The 25,384-nt window shown below is 38.4% G+C and overlaps 1 protein-coding gene across 6 annotated transcripts in view; it reads right to left on the bottom strand.

Moving 5' to 3' along the window:
• Positions 1-25,384, bottom strand: part of LOC105019405 (cadherin-18) — a 266,296-nt gene that overhangs the window by 56,479 nt on the left and 184,433 nt on the right. For 5 of the 6 annotated variants that reach the window (XM_020041619.2, XM_010885567.3, XM_010885566.3 and 2 more), the window contains 3 exons: positions 8,304-8,471; positions 6,470-6,657; positions 5,182-5,435 (listed from right to left, as the gene is read on the bottom strand). In XM_020041619.2, the coding sequence (XP_019897178.1) occupies positions 5,182-5,435; positions 6,470-6,657; positions 8,304-8,471 (610 nt within the window). Of the gene's footprint in view, positions 1-5,181; positions 5,436-6,469; positions 6,658-8,303; positions 8,472-10,703; positions 10,721-25,384 lie in introns of those variants that run through there. The other variant, XM_020041620.2, reaches the window with a different exon arrangement.

Below are 25,384 nucleotides of genomic sequence, written 5' to 3'. Positions count from 1 at the left end.
CTTAAAATCCAAAGAACGTAAATGTTTATTATCTGAATATGGGGGGGACTGTTTGTGATGATGAATGCAACAGAATGTTTAACTCCCTGTTGAATCAACATCAAATTCTACAGTGTTGATGAAAAGAGTCAACTAAATTAGTATGGTGGGGGTTACTGCAGTGCACTATGTCACAGTTACACACTGAAACTTTAATGGACTTGCCAAAAAAACCTTACCATGGAGATGTCAGCTACTGGAGCACCATAACCTATAGTAGGGTCCCCCCCCATACTGTGCCCCTGCGTAGATACTTGATACAGTTCGAACACAATTGTCTTCTATCGATGTGTTGCACTCTACCTCGGAAGGTGGCATCTTGAGCTATCGTAATCCACAAGTTTACTTTCAATCCAGCGTATTGAGTTGTCTTCGATATGTCTTGTAAAAAGTGTTGAAATGTAAGCAAGCCCTTGCAGAGGGACATGAAACTGTCAGAACGAACCAAACTACTGGCCGTATTTCCTTGTATCTCCAAGGACCATAGACAATACAAGAGGCAAAAGCAAATTCAGTGATCAAAAAGAGAAAGAGAAACTGCTGTCTGTCTCTACTGCATTTTGACATCCACCAACTGCCAACTGTCAACTGCCAACTCAAGGAATATTATTCTGCGGCATTGTATGTTTTTTCTTTTTTATCTTTTTATTTTTTCTCAGTTCAAATGGATGTCATCCAAACATTTCCCATTGTCTCCTCCTGTCTTCTGGTGAACAGTGAGAGCTGTAAGAATTGAATGAAGGGGAGGTATCCCACTAGGATCCTTTCATATGTAAATTTACTTTTTGTTTACCAAAAATCCCTTTCAAATATCTTAAGATTCTTATGTAAAATCAACAATTCTTTTTTTGTTGTCTTTTTTTTGACTGCTTCTTTTCTTTCTCCTTAAAAATTTATTATAGACACAGATCTTCATAATGGATCTATCAGGAATAGATACTATGCTTGTTCCTATATGGAATAGGTCCTTTGCTGGTCCCTTGCAAACACTGCAGAAAGAGGTATGTCTACAATTACATGTGAAGGAACTTAGAGTCAGTGCATTAAGCTTTGAATGGGATCCCTAATTTTAACAATAACAGAGGTCACCAGCCCTGTGTGACGGTAAAATTGGTCTACAGAAATGTAACTACCCTCCACTTCATAACAAAGCTATAAAAGCAAAGCCTGAAAATCTATAATACTAAAAAATACACTGTTTAAAATTTGTTTGGGTTTATATTAAAATTTTTACATTTACAGTTAAATGTAAAATCCAATAATTGGCCCATTTGGAAAAGATGAGCAAACATATTAGAATTAGGAATAAACCAGAAAAGGAACCATGCAAACCCAGGGCAGCCGGCCCGCGATTAGAAAATATAAATGTTGTTGTCCCTGGCTGGTTCCGATGTGGCAGACTGTGTCTTTAACCCTTACGCTATTCAAACAGTGGGAATGCAACTTTCACCTAAGCCACACATTTTTTTGCTGAAATAACATGGACAACAGAACATTTATAAACAGAAATAAAGTGTATTATTCTACAAAGATTACTGTAGATGGCTAAGTAATAGCTATACAGCCTACCTATAACAAAAACAATGACTCCATTCACAAATTGTTGTGCAACGGTTGAAAAGTACGGAGTGGATAAATATTTCTGAGAGACAAAAATTGGAATGTCTGAGAGTGGAATCGAACTGGGATCAAAAGATTAAGGGGAGGGATAATCCCACAAGACCAGGTCTTGCTGGTAGTCAGTCATCTCCATATATTCTCCAAATGCAACTTTTATCACAGCCATTATATTTTTGCTGAAATAACATGGGTAACAGAATGTTTATTAACAAAAAAGTGAACTCTTGTACAAAGATTACTGTAGATGGCTAGCAAATAGCTATTCAGCCTACCTATTATGAAAACAATGACTCCAATCACTCCATTCGTGACACCTAATACACATATTATTTTAAATATATGAGATTCATGGTATTACAGAGTGGAAACTGAGACGGGACCCCCCCCGTCTCAGTTTCCAAGGTGTTACGCTGCTATATTATTGTGCTGGGGGACATGAGGGATGTACTACTAACTTTTCTCAGTTTCCTCCAATTTTAAATTTTAGAAGGAGATGAGGTCCTGGTCCACACCTGCGGATTACCTGGTTTGGGGGGACCGTTGCTGTTCCTGTCCTTGTCCACCTGGTCATACTTCTGACCTAGTCTAAAATCAAATATACTCTGGATTTAGCCCAGAGAAATTTATTTATTATTCCAATTGGACTCTTAATATCTCACCCGGCACAGCCAGAAGAGGACTGGTCACCCCTCTGAGCCTGGGTCCTCTCTAGGTTTCTTCCTAAAATTCGACCTTCTTAGGGAGTTTTTCCTAGCCACTGAAATTCAACACTACTGTTGTTTGCTCCTTGGGGTTTAAGGCCGGGTGTCTCTGTAAAGCACTTTGTGACAACTGCTGTTGTAAAAAGCGCTTTATAAATACATTTTGATTGATTGATTGATATATTTTCTGTTGCGGCGGCTGAAAAGTACAGAGATACATATTTCCGAGAGACACAAATTGGAACATTTGAGAGGAGAATCACACCGTGGTGAAAACAGTGAAGGTTAGGGATAATCCCACAAGACCACAGCTATTAGGCAGGCCACCTCCGTATAGTCTCCAAATGCAACTTTTAGCCTAGCCATTACAATTTTGCTGGAATAACATGGGCAACAGAATGTTTATTAACGGAAACTAAAGTGTATTTTTGTACAAAGATTACAGTAGATGGTTGTCCATACAATATCAGTTTAATAGCTAACCACTACGCTATGTGAACTATTAGGAAATCGAAAGCATTGGTTAAATCTCAAATCGCATACTACATACTATGTACTACAAGTGCGTTATTCACGGATGATGGTGAAGTATGTACTGTTTTGTATTTAGTAAGCTAGTATTCCAGTATTGGGACCGATTGGGACATACAACCTCATCAGAAAATTGCGCCTTGACATTAGATCATTTTGTCACGCATTAGCATCACGTCAAGTTTGAATATTTAGCTAGATACCAAATTAATTGTGTTAAATAACGTTTCTTATTAAGTTTACTTCCACGAGTATCTTTGAACTGTATGGCTTTTATTAGTCACTAATAGGCCTACTAATATCAACTTAATACTTGGAATAGTTATAAGAATTGAGAAATTAATAGAGAGACTGAAGATAAAATGTACACTGCCAAAGTTATTTCCTTTCATGGCGCAACCTTCATTTTTCTTTCATTCGTGAATTTCATTGATACAATAACTATCAATATAGGTGAAGTTAACTGACTATTTCATCAAGTGAAAAGAGAAAATCGTGGAAACCCCTACTTTTTTACTGTGCAAGGGGTTATGATCCATAGGCAATTATCCCAAAAAGCATGCAATGATGTGTACTTCGAAAATCCAGAAATAGTTTTATTTTAGGCTTATAAGGTAGCTACTGAAGGTTGTAGCCAGCAAAGTTTCTGTCTATCCTGGGTTTTGATCTAGCCTATATTACTCCAAAAAGCATGCATGGATGCGTACTTCGAAAATCAACCAGAAATAGTCGGAATATAAATTTTAGGCTTACTATAACATAGCTACTGAAGGTTGTAGCCAGTGAGGTTTTTGTCTATCATGAACAAATCGGCAAAAACATAATTCTTATGAATGATGGGAAGTATCTTCCAACTGATATGTGTATACAGTATATTAATATATATAAAAAACTGAAAGTTATTTCTGTTCTAGTGGGGCACAAAGAGAAGGTTACACACATGCTGCAACATTAACAAAAGGCGGTTGACTATCATTAAAGGCTTACCCCTTAACTTGTAAATCACTTTTCTACAATGTATGCTCAAACTAATGTAGAGTAAAGGGATAATATTGGTTATATATAAATTAGCCCTGGCACATTACATTGCTTTATAACAAACCTAGATTGTGTTTGGATATTTGGATTATATACAGTATGTTATAATTCAATGTTACAAATATACAATTACTGCCTCTAAACACACAATGTGAACAGGCAAAATGTCTAAGAGATTGCTAAACCACCTATAGACCCCTTTTCTGTTAAACAGTTAACAGTGATGACTTCTTTTGTGGGCGGAGCCAAATTTGTGTCAGAAAGTGCCAGTAACCTCTTTACTGATGCCCTCTCCAATTCCTGATGCCCTCTCCAATCATTTTGTAAGGTAAACATCATACCACTGATATATTATTACCCTGTATTCCAGTCATTCATTAGATGCTAGGATAAATACAGAGTGATCTAAGATAAACTGTTAGTATGAGCAATTTGTTTTTTTTGCATGCTATTCTGCTTATATGCTAGCTAATGCTGCTAATGTTGGTCAGTGGTGTTATTTACCATTATGAAATGGCCTACTAAGAATGCCAGTCTTGTGGTTGCTGCTGTTACTAATTTATCGTTATTATTATAAGCATGTCATTGATTTTGCCTGTGTGAGATAAACAGTGGACAAACATAGCCTGATATGATATGAGCACTGCAGAGACGAGCTGATTTTATCAGTCCAGTCTGTCTGTTTAATGGCGTGCAACCATAAACCTCTGCATTAAGCTTCAAATGGCGGCTTCGACAACGGTGTTCTATACTAACTGAAGGCCACCTTTCTTGGCATTCCTAGTCTGACATCCAACAGAACAAGACATGTTTAGTCCAGGGATCTTGCCCGTTTCCCCACACTTGTTCCCGCAGTTTTCTGCCGCCACCAAACTTCAGTGTCATAACCATGACGTCCGCTCCAAATTGGTCTATTCATTTCTTGGAATGTGAAAGGTTCGCTTAGACTAAATGGCCCTAGCCTTCACAATGCTGGGAGCCCGTGCAGTGTTAACTAGGAGAGATTATTCCCATAACAGGCACTTGAAGGCCGCTGTGTTTATCAACATCAGTGTAATATTATGTTGTGTGCATATTGTGTGTTGCCTAGTATAGCTACTATTAATTCAATCTCACAGCAACAAAGCACTTGCCTAGGGCCTGGAATCATGTCTGAACACACAACGAGACGTGGACACATGTTATATCCTGTAGTACATGGGCTAGTGTTGAGGGGATGCAGAGAGAGAATAGATTGTCTCCAAGTCATTACCTGACAGGACTGTTTTTGCTGTCTGGATCCCGAGCTGTTACAGCTCCCACCTCAGTGCCGATCTGAGCGTTTTCATAAACATCCATGATATAATAATCCATAGAGAATACTGGAGCCTCGTCCACATCTCCTACAGTGATCTTCAGGGTGGCAGTGTCTTTGAAAGGGCCAAGGTAGGAAAAACGAGGTTCCACATGGGTATTCACCCCCTCAATTTGGAGGGTGTAGGTCTTCTTCCTCTCATAGTTTAGTGGCTGTAAATAATCCAGGAAAAAGTTAAAATTAGTACACAGGAATAGAGCAACTCGAGTTTTACAATGGCTGAATCTCCCTCCAGCCAATGCTTACACAAATCCTATGCTTTTATATTCTTAAACACAACAGCACAATTCCAGGTTAAAAACAACCCAGTGCTGGGAAAATAGTGGAACATACATGCTAAGGTTTATTACTAATGCTTTGACAGGTGTAATGTTTTGAAATTTCAAATTTTAATATACCTTTTAATAACATAATTAGAACGTGACAAAACAAAGATTTGTCACGTTCTCTCCCCTGTGACACCAGCCAAACCTTCCCCATTCAATACGTTTTCTTGAGGAACCCCTCTGAAAATTGTAATCAGGGAACCTCTTTTGAAAGGTTTGAACCGAAAACATTTAAAACATGTTTTACATATATTGTAGAGGTGAGAGCCATTCAGATTGGAAGTGTTGCTACATGGTTGCTACAATGAACCTTTGTTGCTCCATGAACCCCTCAGCTAACAAAATTTGCAGCGAAGGTACATCATTGTACTTCAATAGATCATCGTTCATGGCCTTTAAGTGACAAATCCAATATTCGCACTTCAAATGTTTGTGTAAAAAATGTATTGCCTCTTTCTAAAGAAAATAAAAAGACTTCTTAAAGACGGATTATGCGATTTGTGGCCTGAGGTTGTAAAATCTCTGTTGCAATGCTAAAAAGGGTGCTGAAAATTGCCAATTTGGGCCCAACGTCATCAAAACCACTCACTTTCAAAGTAGGAATTTAATGGCTAACTATGTTAGTGATTCTACTAACGAATTATGAATATATAAACAAGTTAATTAACTACCATATTCAGCCCAAAATTGAAGGTTTAAAAAAAATGTGAACCAACTGGCTGTACCAACTTTTTCTTTATGGGTCAGAATAATTATGGCACAGTTACTCATGCAAATGATATAGATTATATATAACTCATTTGCATTTGCAACAAACAACTGTACACTTACAGAAAAGGTGAAAAGTATATTTTGTGTACCTTTTTTAGGCTAATTATGCCCTCTCTGGTGTCCCAGTCAGTGGCGATAGAGAACATGGCAGCTCCCTCTGGGTTGATGAGGCTGTACTTGATCTCTGCGTTGATGCCAAGGTCTTCATCATTGGCTTTGATCTTTCCCACTGGTTTGCCCACCTGGGCCGACTCAGGGACGTACAGTTGATAATTTTCTGTGGATTCAGAACATAATGAACCCAGAAACAGCTAAACATCACTACTTTGTGCCCTTTTTTGGGATGATTGATCCAAACCTCACATATGATCATGGAATTTCTATTATGTGTCCTTTGAAGTCAAAGTGCTTGATTCAACAAATGTTATTGCTGAAATGTCTCTGAGGCCATTAACATAGTGTTGATTTCAACTTGGACTCAAAAATGTGGACTCTGACATCAATACTAATGAATGACAATTTTATAGCATTGATGTTGAGTGCACTTACCTCCACAAAACATGTTTCTCCTATCGTTATTCAGTCTACATAGTATTTAAAAAAAGTCCCTTTGAGACCAAATGTCATTATTAGATTATTTTAACATAGTATAGCAACTTAAGAAAAATGTGGGGTATGAGGGTCATGGTATGAGGGTCTGTGTGTGTCAAACCTTGGTGAAACTTGGTGATATAGCATCATACAGTTTATTTGGTAAAAGTTTCATTCCTGAACATCCTGTGCTCACTTAATAATTTGCATAAACCAGTGGTGTACAGTATTTTTTGGTCAAAGTAATGTAGTATATTTCCTCCATTTAGAATTAAAACAATATGAACGTTACAAATCAAACTTTCACAAATAGGATTCCTACTGTAATTCCTTACTTGACAGAGGCATGTTTGCTTTATCTCTCTCTGAATGTTCCACAATGTTTGACCACTGAACACAGACCTGGAACCTCATTCTTCATATTGTGTAGAACAACATTAACTGGGGATTTACAAATGTCAGTTTTGTATGCATAGTGAAAGGTAGACTGATCAAACAGTATACATAAGTACACCACCAATGGTGCTTAGCCTCAGATTCCATGCACAAACTTGATTTTTGCATTTCCAAATTCCCCTATTTAACTATAAAAGGGTAAATACAATCCCTTTAAGCATGTGGGAATCCAAAGCATGAATTACAATGACACAATCTCATACATTTTTTGTTTATTTTTTGGAAATTGACAGAGTTATTGGTGCTATAGTGTAACTTGTGGAATACATCTGATAATCATTCTGTTTGATTCATTGTTGCTCATGTCTGTAGTAAAAATAAAAGTGTAGGTAACAAGAGGTCAGCTATAAAAATGTAAGTGTCATTAGCTTTGGGAAATACTCTGTTTTGCAGGGATTTGTCGGATCGATCATCATGGTTGAGATTCCCAACTGATGCCCAACGTTTCTATTGAAAAGTGCCTGATGGACTGAACTCTATATGGTAAGGCACATGAATGTGCACTGGAATGCCATTTATCTTGTTTTGCCTCACTAAAATGCATTTAAACTAAATATGTTGAGCTATTCTCTACTTTCTGCAGAAAGTTCCCACCTTTTGCTTAAACATTCCTGTCTGAAATGCAGAGAATTGTAAATTTTGAGGATCTGAGGATGAGCTTATAATTCGATCACCTATTTTCTCGCTCATACTATATATAAAATATATTTTATATTATATAAATTACAAAATAAGTACACATTCTCAAGCAAAAGTTCAAATTGATAAATAACACACTTTGCATAAAAAAGTATTGCACGCATGCTTTAAGAAAACAGGTTTGTGCGCACGCACACTTCATAAATATGGTAACACTGGTGTCATAAATTAACTCACTTTGCTGGAACTTGGGAGGGTTGTCATTGACGTCGGTGAGGGTGATGTTGATGGTAGTGGATCCAGAGAGTCCTCCAACCTGTCCGGCCATGTCTTTGGCTTGAATGACCACAGCATAGTGTTCCCTTGCCTCCCGGTCCATGTTGGCTAAGGCAGTCCGGATGACTCCTGGAACAGGTGAAGAATAGAAATAACAAAGAGTCTTAAAGAGCTCTGCAAAGAGGGAGACAAATATTAATGTTACCATGAACAATGCGTGCACTGAAGGATGTACAGTACATGGAGTAATAAATGGATTAGAGGAAGCTCACACTCAGGCAGCTTTTATTGTTGTTGGCGACTTCAACAGGGCAAATATGAGGAACGCTTTGCTGAAATATCACCAGCATATTAACTTTCCTACCCGTGGAGATCAGACTCTTGACCATTGTTATTCAGAAAAACAAAATAGCTACAAACCCATCCCCCCGCTCAGCTTTTGGTATGGTGGATCACACATTGATTATGCTCCTCCCATCCTACAAACAACACCTAAAACAGGATAAACAGTTTTGTTTCGGCCAGTTCAACGCTAGAATGAGGGATCCATAACCGCTCTAATAGACTGCTTTGTAACAACAAATTGGCAGATGTTCTGTGATGCAGGCGATGGGGACATTGATGAATACACTCTGTCTCAGCATACAGTTAGGACTGGAAATATTTGGACACTGACACAATATTCATAATTTTGGCTCTGTATGCCACCACAATGGAAATGAAACAACCAAGATGCAGTTGAAGTGAAGACTTTCAGCTTTAATGCAAGGGGTTCAACAAAAATACACAGTCTCCGTATTTCAGGGGCTCAAATGGAATTGGACAAACTAACACAATCATAAATAAAATTAATTTTTAATACTTTGTCGAGAATCCTTTTCAGGCAATGATTGCTTGAAGTCTGGAATGCATGGACATCACCAAACGCTGGGTTTCTTCTTTTTGATGCTTTGCCAGGCCTTAACTATGGCTGCCTTCAGTTGTTGTTTGTGGGACTTTCTGCCTTAAGATTTGTCTTCAGCAAGTGAAATGCATGCTCGATCGGGTTGAGATCAGGTGATCGACTCGGTTATTGCAGAATATTCCACTTCTTAGCCTTAACCCCTCCTGGGTTGCTTTGGCAGTATGTTTTGGGTCACTGTCCATCTGAAAATTGAAGAGCCGTCCAAAAAACTTTGCTGAATTTAGCTCTGTCTCTCTTCTGTCACATCATCAATAAACACTAGTGACCCAGTGTCGTTGGAAGCCATGCATGCCAATGCCATCACATTGCCTCCACCGTAATTTACAGATGATTTGGTATGCTTCGGATCATGAGCTGTTCCAAGTCTTCTCCATACTTTTTTCCCCAATCATTTTGGTACAGGTTGATGTTGTGTTTTTCTGGCAAAGTCTAAACTCATCTTTCTATTCTTGAGGCTTATGAATGATTTGCACCTTGTGGTGAACCCTCTCTATTTGCTCTTGTGAAGTGTTCTCTTCATGGTAGACTTGGATAATGATATGCCTACCTCTTGGAGAGAGTTCTTCACTTGGCTGGATGTTGTGAAGGGGTTTTTCTTTACCATGGAAAGGATCCTACGATCATCCACCACTGTTGTCTTCTGTGGACGTCCAGGCTTTTTTGGGTTGCAGAGCTCACCAGTGTGCTCTTTTTTTTCTCAGAAAGTACCAAACTGTTGATTTGGCCACTCCTAATGTTTCTGCTATCTCTCTGATGGATTTTTTGCAGCATAAAGGATGGCCTGTTTCACTTGCATTGAGAGCTCCTTTGATCGCATGTTGTGGGTTCACAGCAACAGCTTCCAAATGCGAATGCTACACCTGGAATCAACCCCAGACCTCTTACTTGTATATATTTTGGTAAACAGCCAAAATAACAAAACTTGTGTTAGTTTCCAAATATTTCCGGACCTAACTGTACACCAGAGACCAGCCGAAATCCGCCCAATATCTAAATATTTCAGTTCACACAACAGAACATATGTACCTATTAGACATCAAATATTAAACCTCAACAATTACTGAGCTTCACCACAATTCCACACAACTGAATGCAGGCTGTATAGCAGCTTTTCATTAATTTAAAGGAACTGATCCCTCAATGACAAATGGCCATTTTGTGTAGTGTAGCTGGGTTGATGCATTTTTACCACAGTAGTCTTGTAATGCTCTTTTTGTGGTGTAGTGTTGGGCAAGGAACCAGGCGCAGGCATATCTCACGTACGTGGGTTTATTAAACAATCAAAACAAAACCGAACAACAAACGGAAAACTATAACTACAGACTGAATGAAATCAAAGTGCACGACAACGCGTCTTAACAGGTAATTTTCAAACAGTACATACAAGTAACACTCACCACTGAACGAACAGACATTAACAATGATCCACAATGTGGGGAGCAGAGGGGAAACATTTAAACACATACAAATTAGTTAACAGGGACCTGGTGTGAACGATGAAGACGTGACAAAACAAGTCCGGGATGCATTTGTATGATATGGGAAACTGAAGGTGCATGGAACGGTGGCGCTGCTGCTCACCTAACCCTGACAAGTCTTTGCTAAATCACATGTTACTGGTTTTATATTTGTCACTGCATCCTGTATCAGAAGGTCACATTAGATCTATTACTCCCTTTATGCTTCACAAGCTTCCAGCATATCTTAAATCATTGGGTATAAACCATATTGACAGAGTTTGTTACTTCCTGAAGTCCCTGTAGACTACATCTAGGTAAATCACCCTTCAGTTTTAATGCTCCAAACTTCTGGAATTGCCTGCAAAAACCTCTTACATCTTGATATCCTGGTGCCTCTAAGTTGTTTTGATTGACAGCGGGAATTATTTGTATGGAAAGTTGTAAATTCTACCTTGGGAACCTCACTGCTGCTATCCCTGCATTTCAGTGGCACATGCACCTTGCACCTTCAATTTGCCTCTTGCACATTTAGAATTGCCATCATACTTCTAGGGCAGTGACACATGTCACAGTGTGCAGTGGAGGCAAGATAGGTTTGAAAAATAAGTGCAGTTTTGCCAAAATTAACTACAACATTGTAGCCTAACCGTGATCAGCAGGGATTTGTCTGCCAGGAAACAAGAATTCTGAAGTTATTCTGACAATTTAGTGAACTTTTTGTACTACAAACGGTGGTGTCCTTTACAGAATAACCAGATTTAGGGTAAAGTGGAAAACATGCATTCCCTTGTCAAAATGAAATCATCATAGGAAAGTTATTTATGTTTGTTAATGTTTGTGTTTCTGCCAAGTAAACAGAAAGGTATAGCCCATTCCACACATACAAAACGTCAGTGCTTACAGTACCGATGCCTAATGTAATCCGCTTTGCAAAGAGCATGAAAAAGTTATTTCTACTGGTAAATGTTTGTTAATGTTACAGTTTGCTGGCATTGTATAAGTGGCATAAACGGGAATGTGCTGTTGTATTTGTATCTGTTGTATTTATATATGGTGCATTACTGGCACAAAGCAAATGAAATGCGAAATAACAGTTTTCTGCCATTGCTTGTAATTACTACAGCCAAACACAGAACACCACAAAAGCTTGATTAATATTGATTTTTAAAAAATAACTATTGTTTTAATAAAAGTGTATTTCTCGACTTGCAAAAATTATTACTGTATTCTCCAATCACCATTTTTTTAGAGAGGTGGTCCTGTAAATTCTAAGTTCACTATGAATTCTGGAACTTCTGTTATTTTACAGAAGAAGGAGAGGTTAGTAATTATGCCATTACAAAATACCCCTTTAAGCAAACCACTACACTGATATAACCTTCTTTGAAGCTACAAAAATGTTGATGTTAAGATTAAGATTGTGATAACTATACAACAGAAACAAAGAACAGGAATTACATGTACTCTCAATAAAATCTTCAAATCTCTCCTACTAGGTTGTAACTCAATAAACCAACACCGATAACCCAGTATAACTATAAGAAATACATTTCATTGCAATTTAACACCTCTTGAGGTTATTTTATATTACTGTATTAGCTAAAGGCAATTTGTTATAATTCTAGAACATTTGTTTTATTGGATACCTTCGGTCAGATGGGAAGTTCAAAGTGTCATCCTCCATTTTTTCAGGTCAATTACTTTGTGAAAACTTTGTTTTTCTTCTCCTGCTATCTGCTTTGCTTGAGAGCAACAGTGTATATTGTATTTGTTAAAATCAGCCTCTGTTTATGTTTGTCAAGTATTTTATTGAATTTTTTGTAAAACACTGTATTATCCATGTCAGTTTAATTTGTCATTAGTAATCATAAATAAAAAATAATACGTTTGATTTCATACTTGTCACCAAATGTTTGAGAATGTTTCAGTTCACACGGTGAAGGACTAGTTCTGTTTGTATATGTCACTTGGGACATTCAAGTAAATACTCTTTACTTTACTTCAGCACCTTTGTCTTCATTCAAGCATTTCAGTACTCATCCTCAGTGTTTAGCTACCTGTCTACAGGAGCAGAGCCACGCACACAGGAGACAGAATAACCAGCATCCACAACAGTGTGACGTTTCAATTTTTGTTGTAAATTCTTATTTCGATTTTGGAAATCGCTCACATTCACCCTTGTGTAGGACAGCAAGGTCTGGACGTAACTGAGCCCTCTCGTGCCACAGTCTGAGAACATGACATGAAATACCTAAAAATAACTAGGCTTGCTTCGGAGACGAGCTCAGCATCTCAGCGAAAAGCGGTTATTAAAGTAGGCAACTAGAGACGCTGCTAACTGGGTTTTTTATTGATGCCAACAAACATACATTTTCAAATGTTACTACAAACTTGCAAAACCCAACTGGAGAGTGAGTTCATAATTAATAAATAAAAGTCAATCTTGTTAGGTTAGCTGCAGGCACAGATTTATATTACAGTAATGTGTTCTTGCCTTAAGTAGAAGCTAACATAAATTGAGTCTGACTTTAACATGTCCTAAATTGTCCAAAACACTTTGCTTTCAGAGAGTTGTCTTCCAGTGAGACAGACTGTGGCATGTTGCTCACTTGTGAGGCTGAGAAAAAGAGGAAGCAAGCAGCGAACTGTTAGCTGGTGATGCAATTTGCTTTTTCAACAATGCTTTTTACTGGCCCAAGATTGTGTCTTTCTTTAGGAACTCGTTCAACAAGGATGTTATGTCAATTATCTCCTCAAAATGTAGCAAATTCATGCATTCTGCAGTTAACGGGATAGTTTGACCTAGGTTCATATTTGTGTGAAATTCCGCGTACCCTGAGTTGTTCTTGAAGGCCCATGTAGTAATTTTTACAAGCTATTACTTACCTATGTCCCAGCATGGAATTTACATTATTATCATCGTCCGAATTCATGAATTGAAACTGGTTGCCCCTGGAAAGTTTGAGACCTGACAGCTTAATTTTAGGGTGTGGGCGCAATGCGGATGCAGCAGACAGGTGCACATTTGTGTCACATTTTACCCCCTAAGCATTAGACCATGCCTGTTGGTGGTTCAGGCTGCTGCTGGGGAGCGGCCGGGGTTCTGGCCTGCTTATCGTGTAATGTCGGGGCAATGGGTGGCACCTTGGGCTCTGCCATTACTGGCACGTCAGGCTAGGGATCCAACACCCTCACTCCCTCATTTGGATCACGGACACCTGTTGTTGTAATTATTGCCCTCACCTGTGTTCCTCATCACTGTCCCTATTTAAGTTCATCCTTTCTTAGTGTATCTTGTCGGTGTTCCATTTGTTTTTGTAACATTGTTCAGTTCATGTCTTGTTTTAGTTTTGTTATCACTTCTTTACTGGAAGTCCCCTGTTCTCCCAGTGCCTGTTTCCTGTCTCCTACAAACAATGTTACAGATGCTCTGGATGGCTTATCTCTGACCAGATATAGTTCATCTATAAATCTAATCATTCTATGTATACTTTTTGTGTTGAATTCTTGGAATTTGCTGATGATCGACTGATTATATTCAAATAATATTAAGATTCAAATAAAAGTGTCACTGCTATGTCTCAAATTCATTATTTCCTCTCTGTTCAAGGTGATGTTATGCAGGAGCTAATCCAATCAACTTGTCTTAGGCAGAATAATGACTAGAATGGGGTCAAGGAGGTATACATACAGTTCATCACTAATATCAACAGCGGGATCTCAGTCGTTGTATCACACCTTGTCTGCATCTTAAATGGCACACTATTCCTTACAGTACACTACTTTGAACCAGAGCTATATGGTCCCTGGTCAAAAGAAGTGCACTATATAGGAGATAGTGTGCCATTGGAACGGATATAATCTGCCATCCAGGAAAACAGATAAAGTTGCCCAGTTCTCTCTGATCCTGTCTAGCTGATCTTTACTCTCTAGTAGCTTTCTATCTCACAACAGAGAGATAGACAGCTTAAAACACACCATAGATAAGAGCACCCTGTGCTAGCTGGTCAGTTGCGTTGATTTCCAGGGGCAGAAATAGGAACAAATGTGTCATCATAACAAGGAGGCCTTGTAATTGCAACACGTTTGTGTTTTCCTATAACATATACTGCTGGTGTCTCAAACCAATTTAAATATTTCAATAGCCTACCTCGCGAACTGTTCAAGATGATCTGGAATTCATCCTTTCAAAATGGGTAGCATCGCTGGGTAAGAAAACCACATAGGAAAGGAATGAATGCTTGATTTCACTGTAGTCTCGACCATGAAATAATATATACCATTGCTCTTCCTTCCTAGTCAAAGTATATCAAAATGTTAATGTCCAGCAAATATTTGCTATTCTTTATTCTCATTGGACCAAGGTCAAAGTGTATGGAGAGTATTGTGTTTTTTGTGACACAGCATAAGATATATTCTCTTCATACATTACAGAATGTATTGGTGGGTCTATAAGGCCATTAAGGTTCCAAGATATTAACAGGAGTTACTTAACCCGGGGTCCTAAAGAAACAGAAGACCTTGGCACATGGCCACACTTTCCATTAAAACAACACAAAGACGGATGATCTAACCTTTACAGATGCCTTTTCCTGCTTTACTCACAAAGGCGCATCGCTCGTGAGCAATCATTCACTGAATATTGTTTAGGAACAGTGAGCACAGCCTCACTAAGAAATATGAAATGTCCCTTGGCTAGAATGTTCTGCACTTCTCTATCTAACTAGTGTCTGAAAATGAATCGTCAGCCTCCTCTTTCAACGGTCTGGAATACAGACAATGGAGGAAGTTCACCAGTAAAACACTTACAACAACATCCCCAATAACTGCCGTCACTCAACCAGAGATAGACGGGTGCTTTAATGGTCTTATGAATGAATGAAAAATACATTTGTCGCTGTTGTTTACCCCATAATAATTCTGGAAAACTGACACATGTACATTCACTATGCTATATGTCTAACAACACTGCATGAGTTACTAATATTCCACCTGTGAATCACACTCAGGGCAAATGTGGTCAACGGCCCATTATGCCAAAGACAATGATACAGTTCATATTATACCATCTCCATGTATAACAGAAGACACCATCCTGTAAGGTTTCTTGACACTTTAACGCAAGAATGATCCTTGAATCTCTTCCTCACAACCTCCTCTAGCAGTTACATCTATCTCTTATGGCTAGGTCTCAACGGAACAAGCCTGTTAATTTAGAAATTAATTGAGTAGGAGCTGTCTTCCTTGAACCCCATGCCATTTGATTGAGTGAGGTGGTTAGCCTTTCCTTCAACCCCCACCAGTCTAATAGAGTTGATATCATCGCACTATCCACCTTTTTGTCTGACTGAAAACTTCTAAAGGAGGACAATCTCCTTGGTGAACAATAAGGATTATAAGATTACCAAAGTGCTTTTCCTGCTCTCGCCCACTTCAGGGGCCCTTGGATTTGTGGTCCACGCTGTTTTGTGCAAGCCTATGTATGCTCAATAAATGTTTCAATGTTTAATCAACACTGAGCATTTTACATTCAACAATGTTCCAGTGTGTATATGGGTACACAATTTCCAGAGGAAATTTTGCATGGCTTAGTGCTGACATTTTTCTCAGTTTTTGATATTTCACATGCTTGGTGTTATCCAATAACACCTCATGTGCAATTTATTTTAATAGTTTGCACCACTGAGTTTATGCATTAACACCTACTGCTCCAGAAAATATTTAGAGAATGTTTTGTGTGTGGAACAGAAGCGTTCAATTTGCAGTGGAGTGGAAAGAAAAAGGTGCATTGGTCTCTTTATTTTTTCCAGAGCTGTATATATTTAACCATTATGCCAACACGCCTGAAACTAATTCTTTAAGTTAGTATGCCATGAAGGAAGCTACATTTTAGCAGCTTTTAACCCCTTGTGTACAGTAGTATTATAACGAATCTGCTAAGATACAAATGTTGTCTTTGAAAGGAGTGTGAAACTCATACCTAAAGGTGCTACACAATGAAGCAAGTTTAAATATTTTAGTGGCTTTTAATAAAGCTAACCAGCTTTAGTTAGTTTCACACTAGGAACCATTTCTGATACATCAATCCATGCATGCATAAGTCTCTTTTTATTTTTTGCACGCAGTGCAGTGAAAAAGGTTATTAGAAATGCCATATTTCTTGTACTACAGAATGTCAGTGCCATCTGTGATGTGCTTTAGTGTGCTTATTAATTCACAAGGACGTTTTTCCTGACTTTCATAACTCATTGAATTGTTTTCTTGTTATTCAACTTTCAAAAGCATTCCCTCATTACTAAATAATGTAGAGTCTTGAAGAAATGTTCAGACCCCTGACCAGTTCTCTCTTAGTACTGAATTACAGCTGGTACATTGACACTTAATTCTGTTAGATACATTTTTTTGCACTGAATCTCACAATCAATTATTGTAAGGATTCATGTTAAGAAATATTTGTAAGAAAACCTTTTACCTGAAATGTGTTGCTACAGAAATGTACTTGGCAGCAGCTGTCTAAGATGCTTCTTCGCAGCACCAAGCGGATCATCACAGTTTGGCTTCAAGGGTTGAATGTGCCACTGGATGACAAGTGGCTGGGAAGCCACATGGGTGATACAAATTGGCCATTGTTGCCCAGGGAGCAGGAGGTATCGTCAGCGGGGATCTCAACATGTTCTAGTGACTGCCTCAGACATCTCATGTGCCTGCAAAGCTAACTGATATCGTCCACAAGAGCTTTGTGCTAAAAAATAAAATACCTGTTTGGAAAGCTTGCTGTGATCTTTAATTCTTTGGAATCGTTTGGGATCTGTTGCGTTGAGGCAGGGCTGTAGATGAATTGGTAATTTCTCTTTTAAATGTTTAATTTATTGAAAGCCATATTAGACTATGCAAAACATATTCATACATTTTGTATAATGTTTAAATAATAATGTAAAGCTTGAATTGAGCTGTTCTCCAATAATGAACAATACATATCATATCAATGATAGATAAATGTTCTTCATGACGCTGATATTTCTTCAAAGTTTTGATACAGCCAGCAACTGTGGAAGGCTGAATTTGAAACTGGCTTTATGTAACGTAAGGCTACTTTACAGTTGTTGAATGCCAGATAGACAAAGTGTGGCTGTCTAGTTTGCTTACTAGCAGGACTGAAAAAAATATATAGCATGTTTTTAAGTATAGCTGTAAACTAGGGACCTACATTAGGTGGCAGACAGGTGCAAATTGTGGGTTAATTTATTTACACAGCACTGGCCATGATTGTTATAAATGTAGCCTAGAATGGTTATCAATGAATAGCTGGCAGGGCCTCTCACAATGTTTAAAAAACTGTTTGGATGAGTGAATGTCACTATGCCAGTCTTGGACTGTGTTCTCCTATTGTACAATCTCCCTCCACTTTTTTCATTGGCTTATGCAGGGTGTTTTGTTTTATTGGTCAGTTTGTAAGTCTGAGAGTACCTTAACAATTTTGTGGTAATTTATGAAGAAAAAGGAAAACATCAAGCAAACAACATGAGTCATGGCAAGACAGAATAAGACAATAGTCACATCAGTCAAGGAGGCCTGCTGTCTCAGAATTTGAAAACCCCTGATCTATTATCAATTGAGAAAGGACTATAGCAAGCAAACAAGTCATGGCAAGCAGTAAGAGAAAACTCTCATAATTCAAATATACTTAACATTGTTGATAAAAACATTACATAAGGATATACGGATTACATTACAAGATAGTACTTGACATGAACAAAGCATTTATTATTTATCATTTTAAGCTTGAATCAGAGAGATTGGCATAAGCATGGCCAATTAGCTAAAACACTCATGTGATATACAGAGAGAGAGCGATAAGAGAAAGAGAATGTAATTCTCACCACAACCAAGCACAGAAACAATAGCTTGAGACAATGCCATTCAACCTACTTATACAAATGTTCCTGTATATTCAGATACTATCATTCACAAATCCACAGACCAAACCAGGGTACACCATCAATTTAGAGTTAATGAGCTAACACTCGTAGAGTGGGTTCACAAGGCTGTATGACATCCGAAAGTGGGGGCTGTCAAACAGGCAAACAAATCAAGGTTGATAACCTTGCGTATACCTCAGCCTGCACAGATCCAAATTTCCACGGATTCATACATCCATTTACATGAAAGGTCACATCATTAAAGTGCCACCAGAGAACAAAAAAACATGAAGATAATATTGTTTATTCCTAACAGCACTTTCCATTAGTCATGTATTTTGGTTAATGTATGGTAGAGAGACGATCCCTCCTCTGAAAGGTTTGATGGATAAAAACCCTTAGGGCCATTTTCACAGAACAAGATCAAGCCTTGTCCTGGACTGAAAAATCAAGCTAAATAGAGATCTCCATTGAGCTTGACTTTTTTGTCTTGGCGTAGGCTTAATCTGTGTCTGTAAAACCCGCCCTTAGTCTTTTATCCAAGATGATAAGTGCATTTCAAGTTAGGGCTGGATCTGCAAATCCCTGCTTTCTGGACAAATGCTGCATATGTATATATGCTCTTTGTCCATAACTTGAATAGCAACCAGCTCACGTGAGAGTTGGTTCTTGTTTATTCCATCCTTTTTATGGGTTTTCCTTCTGAACACTATCAGGAAAACAGTTCATTGGTAACAGAAAGAGATTACAACATTTCAAACTGGGACAGAATTACATACAGTTGAAGTCAGAAGTTTCCCTACACTTAGGTTGAGGTCATTAATACTCATTTTTCAACTACTACACAGATTTAATGATAAAACAAACTACAGTTTTGGCATGTCAATTAGGACACCTACTTTGTGCATGACACAAGTATTTCTTTCCCCAACAAATGTGTAAAGACAGAGTGTTTCACTTATAATTCACTATATCACAATTCCAGTGGGTCAGAAGTTTACATAAACTAAGTTGACTGTGGCGTTAAACAGCTTGGCAAATACCAAAACATGATGCTTTTAGAAGCTTCTGAAAGGCTAATTTAAATAATTTGAACTGGAGGTGTAGGCCTATCTTCAGACCCAGTGCCTGTTTGTTTGACATCATGGGAAAATCTAAATAAATCAGCCATGACAAAAAACTGTAGACCTCCACAAGTCTGGTTCATCCTTGGGAGCAATTTTCAAATGCGTGAAGGTACCACGTTCATCTTTACAAACAATAGCATGCAAGTATAAAAAGCTTTGGACCACGCAGCCATTACATCGCTCAGGAACGAGATGCATTCTGTCTCCTAGAGATGAACGTACTTTTGTGCAAAACATGCAAATCAATCCCTGAACAACAACAAAGGACTTTGTGAAGATGCTGGAGGAAACATTGTTATGTTTGAATGAAAAAGGGGGAGGCTTGCAATCCGAAGAACACCATCCCAACCGTGAAGCAAGGGCTTGGCAGCATCATGTGATGGGGGAGCTTTGCTGCAGGAGGGACTGGTGCACTTCACAAAATAGATCATGAGGAAGGAAAATTATGTGGATATATTTAAGCAACATGTCAAGACATCAGTCAGGAAATGAAAGCTTGGTCGCAAATGGGTCTTCCAAATGGACAATGACCCCAAGCATACTACCAAAATTGTTGCAAAATGGCATAAGGAAAACAAAGTCAAGATTTTGGAGTGGCCATCTCAAAGCCCTGACCTCAATCCTATAGAAAATGTGTGGCCAGAACTGAAACAGCGTGTGCGAGCAAGGAGGCCTTACAAACCTGACTCATGTCAGGAGGAATAGCCCATGTCAGGAGGAATGGGCCAAAATTCACCCACCTTATTGTGGGAAGCAACGCTACCAAATACTAATTGAGTGTATGTAAACTTCTAACCCTGGGAATGTGAAAGAAATAAAAGCTGAAATAAATCAATCTCTCTACTATTATATTGACATTTCACATTCTGAAAATAAAATTATGATCCTAACTGACCTAAGACAGGGAATTTTTACTAGGATTAAATGTCAGCAATTGTGAAGAACTGAGTTTAAAGGTATTTGGTTAGTGTTAACTTCCGTTAACCTCCGACATCCACTGCAAATACCATTCAATGATTGGCAGGGTGTGATGGTATCAGATATTCATGTGCTGTAAACAAAATAATTTTATGGTGTTGCAAAAAGCACAGATATCCTTGTAGATTAATGCATTTTCCTGCTTATTACATTTGCACTAATTTAAATGTTTATGAAATCCTGGCAATTACTGCAAAGTAATCAGCATTTTGCTAATCGATCTGCGAATTACATTATGCTGGTTTGCATTGTGATGTGAAAGTCTTATGGGAATCCATCAAATCCAACATTTGGAATTTGTATTTGTATTTGCAACCAGCAACTTGCTTTCTGAATGCGGAACAGGAACATTGTGAGGAAATTACCTAAGCCATTTAAACAGTGGCAAATCACAATTCTAGTCTTCGAAATACAGTGTGCAGATAAGATGTATCCAAATTTCTCTAATTGTTTTGTGATAGGCATTTGCAAAGCATGGCCTTCTTGCTGAGGACTGCTTGCATGGATGAAATATCGACCTTTGTTTGAACTACAGTACTTTAAACATGCAATTTCATTCTCTATTTCAGGAAAATCTGGGGATGTTGGCAACAGATTTGTGGTTAAATAAAAAAAAAATGTGTGGCCTTTTGCTTCTCCCATAATGTAAAAAAAATAAAAAAATAAATAGTATGTAAAAGTAGGTAAATCAAACTAAACCTGAAAGATGTAGATGTATACTATGTAGAGACTGCCACAGAAAGGCTAAATGTCTTGCAGAATTCATGCTGAAAAAAAAGTCTAACCTGTTTGTCTCCAAATCATACTTTAACCATATATACTGCATGGAATGCCAAAAACATTATGCAGTATAGGAGTTAAAAAAGTATTAACTTCAAAAACATTTTTTACTGGATATTACAGTACATTTCCCTTAATGACATCAGTATGATCAAATAGAAACAAACTATGTAACTTATGTCAATTTTCTATGTATTATGATTCTATCCTTGGGACCAGAGTTAGGAAATATAGTGCTACAAGTAAATACAGTAGTTACATTTACTAACATATATATTTGGAGTAATTAATGGGTTGCCATTTTAGTTATTATGTAGGTACTCTTTGTGGGATGTACTCTTCCTCTGTCTGTTAAGTTTTACCACTTGACTTCAGATAGACAATTCTGTGCCTGATTCCTACACTACCAGAGCTGCTATTACTAGAGCTCCCTACACTGTCCTGCCACAGATGTGAATGCACATTGAAGCGATTGGTCTGGTTATGTAAGGGATGAAGAGGATTGTATGTGCATTTTAATTAAAACAAACACCTTTCAATAATCAAGTAGAGCACATCGACTGCAGCAGAATACACACAAACACATAAACACTCTTCAAAGGGATCTATATTGTGTATGTTTTATTAGAACTTATTATTACATAAAAGCTATTGTTCAATCTGTAAAAATAGTGATATACATCTGATGCGAATGACACAATACATTTTTTAGATCAGGTGCTATTATTATTTTGTAAAACTGCATGCTTTACCAAATAGTTGTCTAAACCTCTTTAAAGACACATATACCACTTCATTATTCTCTTTTTTTAAATAAAGCTCTACTCCATAAGCTATATGAGACTAATAACATTCTTGTCAATTCTTCATGGTTTGAATAGATTTGTCACACCCTGATGTGTTTCACCTGTTGTTTTGTCCCCGCCCCTCACCAGGTGTTCCCGGTTCCCTATTAGCCCCGTGTATTTAAACCCTGTTCTCTGTTTGGCAGTTGCCAGATCGTCTTGTCCTGTACAGTCGTTTCCAGCGTTCTATGTGTTCATCAGCCAGTCTACCCGTCCTTCTATTCCCCGGTTACGACCCTTGCCTGTTTTCCGGATTACGAGCCTGCCTGCCCACTCCTGTACCTTCGACCATCCGAACGCCCGAGAACGAACACTGCCTGTCCCCCACCACGAGCCTGCCTGCCCTATCCTGTACCTTCGACCATCTGACCGCCCGACAACAAACCCTGCCTGTCCCCTACCACGAGCCTGCCTGCCCACTCCTGTACCTTCGACCATCTGAACGCCCGATAACGAACCCTGCCTGTTCACCACTACGAGCCTGCCCACTGCCTGGTTGTTCAATAAATACTTTGGACCGCCCTCCTCTGCCTCTGTGTCCGCATTTGGGTCCCCACCCGTTCATCGGTGTGATAAGATTTCAAATTTGCCATATTAGTTGTTTTAAAAAATACTCACATGCCTGCGAACTTGTACTACAGTAAACAAAGAATTTAACTAAACTGAATAAAGATTACTGTAGTTCGATAAAGTGAAGAAACAAAAAATAGATGATTGTTTTTGACTGACTTAAGTCAGTGTCAGCATTTAATTTGATCCAACAAGAACAGATTATATAATCCATGCTCTGAAACTACCAACAATCTTTGTCAGTTCCTTCAATTTACTCACAAAAAATGAGTATAAGACTCTTATTGACTAAGAATGCTTGATTTTAACTAACAAGAACGTATCATCTATTCCATGGTCTGAAACTACCAACCAATTTTGTGTCAGTTCCTTTAATTTAGTAAAAAAAAAGTCCCAGATCAGCCTAGAAATTAGCCTAGTTCAGATGCAGAATGGAGAGGAGGCCAGGTGGGACGATCAGCATCAAACTTAGAAACTCATACTGTGTCCTAAATGTCACTATATTGCCTGTTTATCACTAAGGCTGTGATCAAACGAGGGGGGTATAGGGGCATGGTGTGGCATTTGCGACTCAGGGAGTGGGCAGGCAACATGTCTTGGTTAGCTCCCAGAGTAAATTGATAGATACTCACTTGTGGTGGGAAAAGATGGGAGACATGACCCAGCTATTAAAAAAGATACATTATGTAATTTTCCTCTGCTGTGAAAAAACGGAAAGCTAAAAAAACTGCCAGCTTGCAATTCGAGCAGTTGGAAACTCACTCACTGTGCTTATCAAGTCAATCCGTTTAACTTTTTATGACATGCCGGTGATGAACATAGTAATGATTGACCTACTTTTGTACATGTCAGCCGTTTTCGCTCTACTGTGTGTAAACTGTCCATTAGCAGATTTCACAGCAGAGGACCATCCAGCCAAGTGACATTTACAAAAGTAAAATAATACTAAATATACACGTTGTTGTCATCAAACACCTGATTTAAACAGACTAGTTTGCAATGAAGGTCAGCAGCAGGCCAAGCATTGCACAGAGTTAGCACCATGGTACAGCTGAGGTTTAACGGTCTCAGGTATTTGGTTTCCCTATGAGAAAAACATATAGGATGGACACAAATAAAGCTACCATTGCAACACTATCAAGTATTTCCCAGTTCTCACTATGAAAATCTGTACAACATCTTGTACATCCAGTTGAAAGTCTGCTTGGGCTTGAACTGTTCCTTCGCTTTCAGCAAAAACTCTGTCCCTACCTTTCTGTCCATTACAAAACAACTGTGAAAACTACACAATAGTTGCATGGAAACATGAATTTGCTACATCAGGAAAATATTTACAGTAAATAACTTGATTCTTGTTATACATGTTAGTGTTGTCGAATGTCTGTATAGCGAAATTGTTTGGACACTAACACATTTTTCATTGTCTCTGTATTCCAAAACTTTGCAACTGACCAAGAGAAGGTGCATGCAGTGGAGAAGAGTAATAAGCAATACATTCTCTGGGGTCTATCTTTATGTTTCTGTGATACTATTGGTGCATTACTGCAGCACCTGAATGCACTTTAATACAAGAAGGCCAGAAGGAGACACACATTCAGATGGAGCCTAGAGTATGATCAAGTCTTTGAACACCTCCAACAGGTACTGACTCTGGCCTTGGTGTTAGATTTAGCTGACTTAAGACTCTCGTTCATCCTAGACATAGATGCCAGTACCTTATGCCTAGGAGCTGTATTGGCCTAGAAAAAAAGGGGAAGAAAGGGTAATAGCTAATGTCAGTAGGGGCTTAGCCCTAACAGAAAGAAATGACTCCAACTAGATCACAGCTGAAACATTGTAAGCTTTATGGGATAGCCAAGAGCCACACAACCCCATACCATCTAACCATCAATGGTTTGTGGGAATGCTTCTTCATAGGGAAAATATAAACAGAGAAGTGTCATTGGTCACAGTTCATGGGCAAACTAGGTTCTAGGTTCTACAACATCTGTGTCCATTCCTCCAAAGGCTGGGGGTCAATTGGCAAAATCTGCTGCTACTGCAGCTCCCTAATCAAACTGGTCATGCCCAATACTTGGAAAATGCTTGCACTGTTGCTGTATATATATTCATATAATATTAATATAGGTACACACTAATATAGGTACACATTGTCTGCGTAAAATATTCAGACCACTTCACTTTTGTAGGACTTAACGTATAATTTTGTAAATATATTTGCACATATAAGGTCCCACACTTAACAATGCATGTAAGACCAAACATTTTGCCATTACATTCCAAAGAAATCTCACCTTGACCTGTGCATTGACACAATATAATTGTGTCGATGCACAGGTCAAGGGAAGGACACTTTATATTACAACTGTTACATTAGAAGCTCAGTGGGCTACAACATT

Source organism: Esox lucius, chromosome 21, assembly GCF_011004845.1.
Source record: "Esox lucius isolate fEsoLuc1 chromosome 21, fEsoLuc1.pri, whole genome shotgun sequence".
In the NCBI taxonomy this organism is placed as follows: domain Eukaryota; kingdom Metazoa; phylum Chordata; class Actinopteri; order Esociformes; family Esocidae; genus Esox; species Esox lucius.
This window is presented reverse-complemented; position numbering and strand designations above follow the sequence as displayed.